This window comes from Myzus persicae, unplaced genomic scaffold (assembly GCF_001856785.1).
Source record: "Myzus persicae strain clone G006 unplaced genomic scaffold, MPER_G0061.0, whole genome shotgun sequence".
Lineage (NCBI taxonomy): Eukaryota > Metazoa > Arthropoda > Insecta > Hemiptera > Aphididae > Myzus > Myzus persicae.
In genome coordinates, this window is record NW_019104017.1 from 174,345 (window position 1) to 183,144 (window position 8,800).

The window sequence follows — 8,800 nt, forward strand, 5'->3', positions numbered from 1 at the left end:
GCTTTTCAATAATACTGAAATTATTCAAAGTATAAATTTGGAATTTTCAAATTCTTAAATATTTTGTATTATTTAAGGAGTGTCCTGAGGAGATGCAAACTTTTGTTTTTCAAATGAGAACCATAATTCCAAAAATCTGAATTTGAATAAATTCTTAATTAAAGTAAAAAATGGAGATAAGCATGCTTGGCAAGTCATCTTGTATAGTAAAAAAAACCACTTCATAATGAATTATAATAAAAGATATTGAGGACAAGTACCACTATTTTTTATAAACTATACAACAATATAATGTTATACATTTATATTGAATTATTTTCGTGTATTTATTAGTAACACCATACTTATTGTGCACATTTTCTCTTAGTTATATTTATGTCACATCTGTAATTTAAATAAATAAATATGAATACGATAATGTTTTATTTTTTGTCTTGTCTAGTTATTCAGGAATGTATTTTATACCAGCGGTTCTCAACCTTTTTGAGTTCGCGACCCCCTATAATGTCACCAAGATGTCCAACGACCCTTTTATAATGTAAGCATTAAACAATTTAACCAACTGTTATCATTGTATTTATTTGTGTATATATTTTACAAAAAAAGGTATATTATGTACACCTCAATGAAGGTTTTTATCGAATATCGGACCATCCAAAAAAAAAATATATATATTTTAACACTTATTATTAATTATAAGATTCTAAGTGAAACAATTTTTTCCCACATGAATTGACGACCCTAAAATAATTGTTGGCAACCCCCCGGTTGAGAATCGCTGTTTTATACAATACGCATTAAACTGAATGGGTTTTAAAAACAACACTTCATCATTAAAAAAATTGAATTTTTTATTTAAAAGAATACATAAGTAGAATAAATAAATACATAATAATTTTTAGTATGACAATTTAATTATGAATTATATGTACACAATAATTATTGCTCTGTTGCACTTATAATTAATCTAACTTTGGCTGTTGAATGATTAGTGCTGTTAAATTAATAACCAAATTACTCAAATCATTTACATGAATAGTGGACAATTTAACATTGTGTTAAAACAATGACAGAACGGAACTTGTCACACTTAAAATGGATCAGATTTTGGTTGTTTTTTCCAAAACTTTCTAACATCATCGTGTCCATCAGTACTCACAACAATGTTTCTTCTTCTTTCATCACACCACACTAATGCTCCAATTTCAGCAGCATAATTTTTAATTGTTTCATAATCATTAGGTGTATTTATATTACTATATAACACACCATCTGTGTATGTTAGTCGATTTCTTTCATTTTCCCATAAATAAATTTGATCAATTACAGTTTGCGGCATTCCACATTCTTGCATCTGTGGATGTGTATGTACAGTAAGAAATCTCACTATTTGTGCAGCAGTAATGCCGCTCCGTAATGCTGTTCGAACTGAATCTCTTGTTAGTATACCAGCAGCCATATTTGGAAATCTAAAACAGCAAATAGTATAATATATATTTTAACTATTAACTATTATTATAATAAGTATTACCTGTAAAGCATATGAGTAAATAATGCAACTAAGGCAACTTTTAGATCAGAATCAGTCATTGCATATATCCGAAAATTGGTTTCTACAACTATATAACGTTCTTTATTTTTCATTCGTTCTGAAGTACGGCTATTTCCTTGCCCCATTTCAATTACTAATCGAGTAGGATAAAAACGTCCAGCCTTACGTCTCCTTTGGTAAACCAATCCAAATTCTCGTAGATGTTGTAAAAACGCTTGAAGGTTTTCAGACATTTCATCTGTTATGTAATCCCATCCTAAAGTACCAAGATGGATTTGAAAGAGGAATGTCAGACATTGAGCAAGATCAAGACCCCTCGATTCAACTGTTTCCATATAGCGCAGCATGAAATACCAAACTTGAGTGGCCATGTCCAGTAGAAGAAACTGAAATCCTGTTGAAGTAATTACTGGACTATCATCCGTGTCTCTGACCTAAAATATAATGTCATTGCAAAGTACCTGATAGAATTATATTGTAATGATTGCACTTGTTACTTACCATGAGACCTGCGTTTAGTAACACTCTGACTGCATCTGACGATATACCTTCATGTTTAGAACCAACCATATAATGTAATATGCATTCCCATCGTTCATACGCATATGAATCTAAAAAGTCTATATCTCTTGCTTTCGGATCAGCCGCCATATCGCTGTTGGGTACTGTAGAGCGGCCACCGCCCATGAGTGCCACTTTGAGTTTCTTCTTGAACGTAGAATTCAGAATCCATCCTTTGAGGCCACCAGACACACCGGTTAACTTCCATATGTGTAAATTAGTGGCTACGTCTATAGATTCGTCAAGTTCACTGGAATAATTGGCCGGCACCCAGGACGAAAGTACTGATTGCGGAACTGGCTGTTCGATGAACAAAATACGTAAAGTGAACTGTTGAGCAATATCGGGTAAAACTCTAAACACTGTCAAGCAAGTCGGCGGATGACTGTAAAGCCGATCTTGGACGGCTTCTGGAAGTTTTATGAGGTATTCGTATAATGTCAAGACCTTCAGTATTTTAGAACCGTCATCTTTACGCAAATTCTTCCGCTTCTCCTTGCTAGTACTTGGTTCTTTGGACATAACTGTACTCAATTTATAAATCTATCGATTTGTTTCGAGTAATTGCATTATTTTAAGGTCTCAGACCATAGTGCCCTGTACAATATTAAACACCAAATAAACATTAATTAAACATAAAAATATAACTAAATCATATTTGTATTTATTATTTAAATTTTAAAAAGATGTTTTGAAATTTTATTTACTAAAAACTAATTTAAAAAATGGTCATATCAGTCAACATAACCTCCAAAATCTTTGAAACTAACATAGCTGATAATAATATTATTTTTGTATATATGTGTTTTACATACATTATCTATGGAAGTGATAGTGTGTCATTTCATAAATATTTTATATTTGAAACTTGAAAGCATGAACTAATGGTACTATGGTAGTCCACGCTTGATCGCTTTAATACAAAACGCTTGTTAAAACCAAGTTCAAAGCTGAAAATTACCAAATACCTAGTAAGTAAGAATTGATTCAAATTAATGCAACAAAATAAATGTTATGATTATGGAGTTCATTTATAAAATCATATTTTAAATAATCATTATTAACAGATGTCTGTTTTATTTCTTATAGAATTAAACAACTGCTGAGCCAATAAATGGAACTATAAGTTGAAATGGATAAACGGTCAAAAAATATGCCCAAATTTGGGGCAGCAAAACTTTCGTTTACACCAAATTTAGGATTTAAAAGGTTAATTATTTATTTTACTGAGAAATTTTCTAAAATTATGAGTTCCAATTCTGGTAAGCCCTTAAATTGTCCTCAATATTACAGGCCAATAAGACTACTTCTATACTTTTCTCGAGTAGCTGAATGTCTGAAGATCATTTTACCATCCATTGAAAGAACTTCCCCTCATTCCTAATTTGGGTTAAGGAACAAAAGCCATAACACACAAATCCACAGATTAGTTGATAAAATATTCTAAAAAAAAAAAATGTCTGAACAAGTGTTTTCCTAGATATGGAGCGAGCACATAATAAATTGTATTTATATATTCTAAGGTACAGGTAATTGAGTACCAGGTATAGCATCCAGTTCGGTTACTCAAGTTAAAATATTTATTTCCAATGTCAAACTTTCTTCTAATCAACATGTGTATAAAGGGAAAGGAACAATATTTCTCCGTTTGCCTGAGAACTTTTCTCTCTCATTACCAAAATTGAAGAATGTGTTTCTCAAGGAACAGTAATTGAATAGTAAAATAAGTAGGCTCTAACCAATACATTGCTAATCTGTCCACATCTCCTAACACTGTTATTGGGAACTTCGCTGCTAGGTTGAAACCTAACCTTACCAATGAATAATTCTCTCACCTACAAACTATCACTATACTTGATAAATATTAAACATTAATATTATATATTTATGTTATAGTAATAACAGATATGAAAAATTGTATTTAAAAAAAAAAATTGACCTTTATATAGTCAAAAGTATATTGAACATTACGTTTTTCTCCAGAAATGTAGCCAAGGGGTCAGATCAACTAGCTAAAGTAGAAGTCAAAGTTGAACATGACGCTAATTCAAGTGCCCAATTATTGTCAGCACAAAAACAAAAAAAAACTAAAGAAAGATCTACAACACAGGTTTATATCTGACTTAAGAATTAAATGTTATTAATATTGTTAGTTGTTACTTTATATTATAAAATAATTATCTTTAATTTTGTATATAAAAATTACTTTTTTTTAAATCAAATTTTAAGTAGCCAACAGATCAATCATAAAATATACAAAATAATTTTTTTGAAAAAAAAAATATTATATTTAATCATTAATATTATTTGTTATTTAGAATAATTATATTAGGTTCTATTTTTAGATACAAAGTGTATTTTCTAACATGAGTTCAACAAGCCAGGGTAGATCAGGTCCATCACGCATGGGATTATCATCTGGTTTTCGATCTTATTCAAATCTTGGCAGTTTCAATAGTTCAGGATCTTATGTGAGTATTATAGTTATATTTGGTTTGTATTGAGTATTTTGATGTTGGAGTATCTATTCAAATTGATTTAGGTGAAAAAAGAAGCTTGTCAAAGCATACAACAAATGCAAATGATAGAAAATGCTCAATTTGATATTGATGACCCGATAGATGAGCCTCATGGACCAATTCGATTACCCTTCTTCAAAAAAGGTACTAAAAAATGAACTAATATTTACTTGGAAATTATGTAATAGTATTTGTTTTAGACAGGGTACCACAAATTAAGACTGAAATGAGCTTAGAATATCCATTCCAGAAGAATATTTATCCTTCATTAAGTGAATTAATTTCTCCTGAATTATTAATTACTTTACAGGTTATTACTACTTGATTTACCAAAATATTTTATATTTAAAGACATTGATTAAAAATTAAAGTTGATTGATCAGGCAACTTGATAATAAAATCACTAGTAGTTGCCCCTGGAGCAAAGTTATCTATGCTCTATAGGCACAAACTAAAATAGAATGGACTGGTAACCAGAGTCATATTATGTTTAAAGAAGAGTCTTGTGTGGTGAGGGAGCTTGGGGGACAGCATGTATCTATCAAGCGATTCCTTCAGTTGCGTACTAGTGTGTATCTTAAAAAAAAATTGGTGTTGCTCAAATAATTTTAGGTGACTTACCCCTCATTATACTGTTATACTGGCCTATTAAATGTCCTACTTTCGTTCTATCAATACCCACGCATTCATATTTAAGGTGTTGCCTGAGCAACTCTTGGACCCTATGTTACGCTACTGGGTACCTATGTTTATCATCTAGCTTGTATGATGAATACAAGCAGCTCAATATAAAACATAGGTATATTCCCCCTACAAGACTTCTAAGCCTTAAGCTCCGCTTCGCCCGCCTGCCAGTTTATGTCCAGTCCATTCCATCTTAGTCTGTGTGAAAGTAAAGTGATATTAACAATTTTTTATCAAACTCACCTTTTATTTTACAGAATGTATTCTATTGCAGTGAGCCATCTTATTATAACCTATAATTAATTGAAATTGTATAATAATTGTTTGACTTTATTAGTTCTATGACAGTTCATTTAGTATTCAACCAAAGATTGCAAATATTGATTTAGGAGAAAATAATGATAATGATGTAATGCCCTTAAAATTAAAATCAGAAGTACCTATAAAAATGGAATATAATGGCCATTTAAAAACTGAAGTAAATATTAAGATATTAATAATGGCTAATATGAATATTGCAAATCATGTTAATGTTTAATTTCAGAATGATACAGAAGCTGTTTTTAAGTCCAAACCAATAGGTAAACTTCAATATTTTAGATCGGGACGTGTTGTTTTAATTTTTAATGAAAAAAAATATGAATTATTAAAAGCAACTGAGGATAAACATCACAAGGTGACTTGATTTATTTGTAATATTAAAATTTCAGTTTATGATATTGAAATTTTTCTAGGAATTATTTAGTCTAACCAAAATTGAAGAAGCTGAAAGACCTGATAAACTAGTGAGTTTAGGAACAGTACCTCGACGACTAAAAGCTGTTTTAAGTATTGATAATATAATTGAGCACTTTATGACAAATAGTAATTAATATACAATTTTTTTTTATTAATGTACAACAAAAAAAATAATAATCATACTTAAATAAAGGATTACAATGTATCATAATCTTCCAACACATTTTTTAAATGTTCATTATCCCTTGGTCTCTTAGAGAATCTTTTCTTTGTCACTGGTTTTTTCCGTTTTACATGATTTACTTTTTTGATACCATTATCTTGCATCGAACTTATACCCTAAATAATATTTTATGTATAACATCAGTATTTTGTTTTAAAATATTGGTTTTGTAGTAAACATACCTGTTTCTCCAAATGTTCCTCTATCTTTTCATCATCCATATTTTCCACTGCAATACTCCTCCACATTTTTTTAAAATCTTCATTAATATCAATAGTTGCAGATTTATCGTTGTAAAACATGACTTTTTTTTTATCCCCGGGCCGACAAACATATAATATTTCATTTTGTAAATGCTGTTGTAAAAATAAGTATAATATATTAATAGTGAAATATTTTTTATAAATAAAATGTACAACAGAATTTTTATAATTCATTTCTAGTTTTTACCTTAAGAGCTTTTTCACAGTTAGGTAATGATTCTTGAATATCGTCCATCATAATTCCTCCTAAACCTTTCAAATCTTGTTGTTTTAATAACTTCAACAGAGCTTTTCTGTCTTTAAGTTTATAAGGAGGCTTGAACATATATTTTCCATCTGGTGTACGTTCAATTTTTGGATTTCCTGGTAGTGCTTCAGTTTCTAACCACTTGATAATAATAATAATAAACATAAAAATTATGATATAAATTTGATTTTTAATTTTTGATATGAATATATAATAAATCAATAACATAAGTACCGTTTTAACTTTAGCTCCCACATCTAATTGATTAGTTTCATCCAACAATTCATCTAATGTTAACGGATGATCATCTCCATCCTGATGTCGAGCTCTAATATACTTAACTATTTTAGTGAGAACACCAAATTTATACTGAGAACTTTGCCCATACGACTTGTAGCTACTATAGTGTTAAATAAAAGTTTAAGTTATTAAAATTACGTTGAATAAATCTATATGAAACAGTTCATACTTCAATGAACTAGAAGTATTTGGGGGCGAAGGTGGCCTTGGCATAGATGGTAATGGTTTTGATTTCCTTTTAAACTCATCTTTGTTGCTATTGTCTTCTCTTAACCTTTTTTCAACTCTACAATGGAAACACAATGTAATCAGTTTATAGTTACTGTAAAATTATTATTTGAATAACATAACATGATATAGTAATGCACTTACACAGGAATAGCTGAAGCTTTAAGTTTGAATAATTCTCTTTCTCTCAACAAAGCAGGATCCATGTTTACTTAGATATATGCAACTGAATCTAATTAAAAAGTTTTTATTAAGTACATTATTGTTTGGATTTTTTTGATAAAATGTATCATACAGGTTATACATTATTTATGTTTGAATTACATCACATTATTCAAGGTGTTAATATTACAAATTATTACTATATTATTATTTGTAGGTTAATTGTTTTAAGATTCCAGAAGTAAGTTTGGCAATAGTTGTGTGTAAATTATGGTACTGACCATGGTCAGGCATATGGACACAGTGATTATTTTGTGTGATTCTAAACAATCAAAACAAAAAATGCTTACTTTATTTCCAGCTAAATTGATCCACCAGAAGTTAATAATTACACATAAATAAGAATTGATGACTCAGTAATACAACAGTTTTTCAAATTCAAATTACAGAAAAATAATAATGAACTAGATATTCTTGAAAAAGAATATACATTTTCATAGCATATAAACTACGTTGATTTGGAAAAAAGATTACTTCCTCTACCTATTTTTTGAACATAATAAAATATAATTTTTATTTTGTATATTAATAGAGCTCATTTATTACTTGAGAAATTAAGTATATTATGATAGTGTTATTGTATTATACAGAATACAGATTAAAAATTGAGAGTACAAATATTAAATATTGTTGTTTTCATTTTAGTATTTACTATTTATTATTCGTTTAATGATATAAGTTGAAACTTTTTGTAGATAAGATAGAAATTTATCAAATTTCTCCCTGGTAACACTGCGGTGGAACACGAGAGGGGGCACATCTTCCAAAATATTCATTATCTACTAGACAAGCTATGAGTGTATGGAAAGCTAAACAACATAGTCACATAGAGGGCGCTCTATGATTACTCGATTATACCCGTACGAATCATTGTAGCGCGGGGTAGCAGGGTAAGATACTAACTCAGTAATGCCTGGTTGCATGAAAAATGTATTAATTTAACGGTCCAATAAAATTTAATGGACCAATTATGGAATATGGGCCACTAAATCATGTTTAAAGGATCATTAGCTCACTATTATGGATTCGTTAAATGTTTAGTGCATGGCTAAATAACTTATTTAGTGATTGTCCATGCAACCCGACATAAGGTATTTATATATTATACTCGTAGTATGGTTATTGTATTTTTCATAAGGATAGTAACATCACTGCGAAATGTGGTTGTTACGCGGCTCGTAATGCTATTGTCTTAGATTATAATATACAAGTAGTACTAATAGTACTAATAATAGTAGTAGTTTATGATCTAAGACACAAGTT

At 29.5% G+C, this 8,800-nt stretch overlaps 3 protein-coding genes across 4 annotated transcripts; 1 reads left to right on the forward strand and 2 right to left on the reverse strand.

Moving 5' to 3' along the window:
* Positions 1–895: 895 nt before the first annotated feature.
* On the reverse strand, positions 896–2,816 carry LOC111037628 (general transcription factor IIH subunit 4-like). The gene is made up of 3 exons (XM_022320297.1): positions 2,054–2,816; positions 1,532–1,986; positions 896–1,469 (listed from the first exon to the last, which is right to left on the reverse strand). The coding sequence occupies exons 1-3, from the start codon at positions 2,633–2,635 to the stop codon at positions 1,091–1,093; spliced, it is 1,416 nt and encodes a 471-aa protein (XP_022175989.1). The 5' UTR covers positions 2,636–2,816; the 3' UTR covers positions 896–1,090.
* Positions 2,817–2,931: 115 nt separating this feature from the next.
* Positions 2,932–6,267, forward strand: LOC111037629. 2 transcript variants are annotated; one of them, XM_022320298.1, is made up of 9 exons: positions 2,932–3,084; positions 3,203–3,322; positions 4,097–4,223; positions 4,459–4,584; positions 4,656–4,776; positions 4,821–4,942; positions 5,654–5,794; positions 5,861–5,992; positions 6,051–6,267. In XM_022320298.1, the coding sequence occupies exons 2-9, from the start codon at positions 3,246–3,248 to the stop codon at positions 6,186–6,188; spliced, it is 984 nt and encodes a 327-aa protein (XP_022175990.1). In that variant the 5' UTR covers positions 2,932–3,084; positions 3,203–3,245; the 3' UTR covers positions 6,189–6,267. The 2 variants fall into 2 exon arrangements, with proteins under 2 accessions (XP_022175990.1, XP_022175991.1); XM_022320299.1 differs by having other exon boundaries at positions 2,935–3,084; positions 4,833–4,942; positions 6,051–6,188.
* On the reverse strand, positions 6,185–8,214 carry LOC111037630 (transcription initiation factor IIE subunit beta-like). Its single transcript, XM_022320300.1, has 7 exons — positions 7,828–8,214; positions 7,460–7,547; positions 7,257–7,373; positions 7,022–7,187; positions 6,728–6,928; positions 6,460–6,633; positions 6,185–6,393 (listed from the first exon to the last, which is right to left on the reverse strand). Exons 2-7 carry the CDS (start codon positions 7,519–7,521, stop codon positions 6,250–6,252), a joined length of 864 nt encoding a protein of 287 aa, XP_022175992.1. The 5' UTR covers positions 7,522–7,547; positions 7,828–8,214; the 3' UTR covers positions 6,185–6,249.
* Positions 8,215–8,800: the final 586 nt, after the last annotated feature.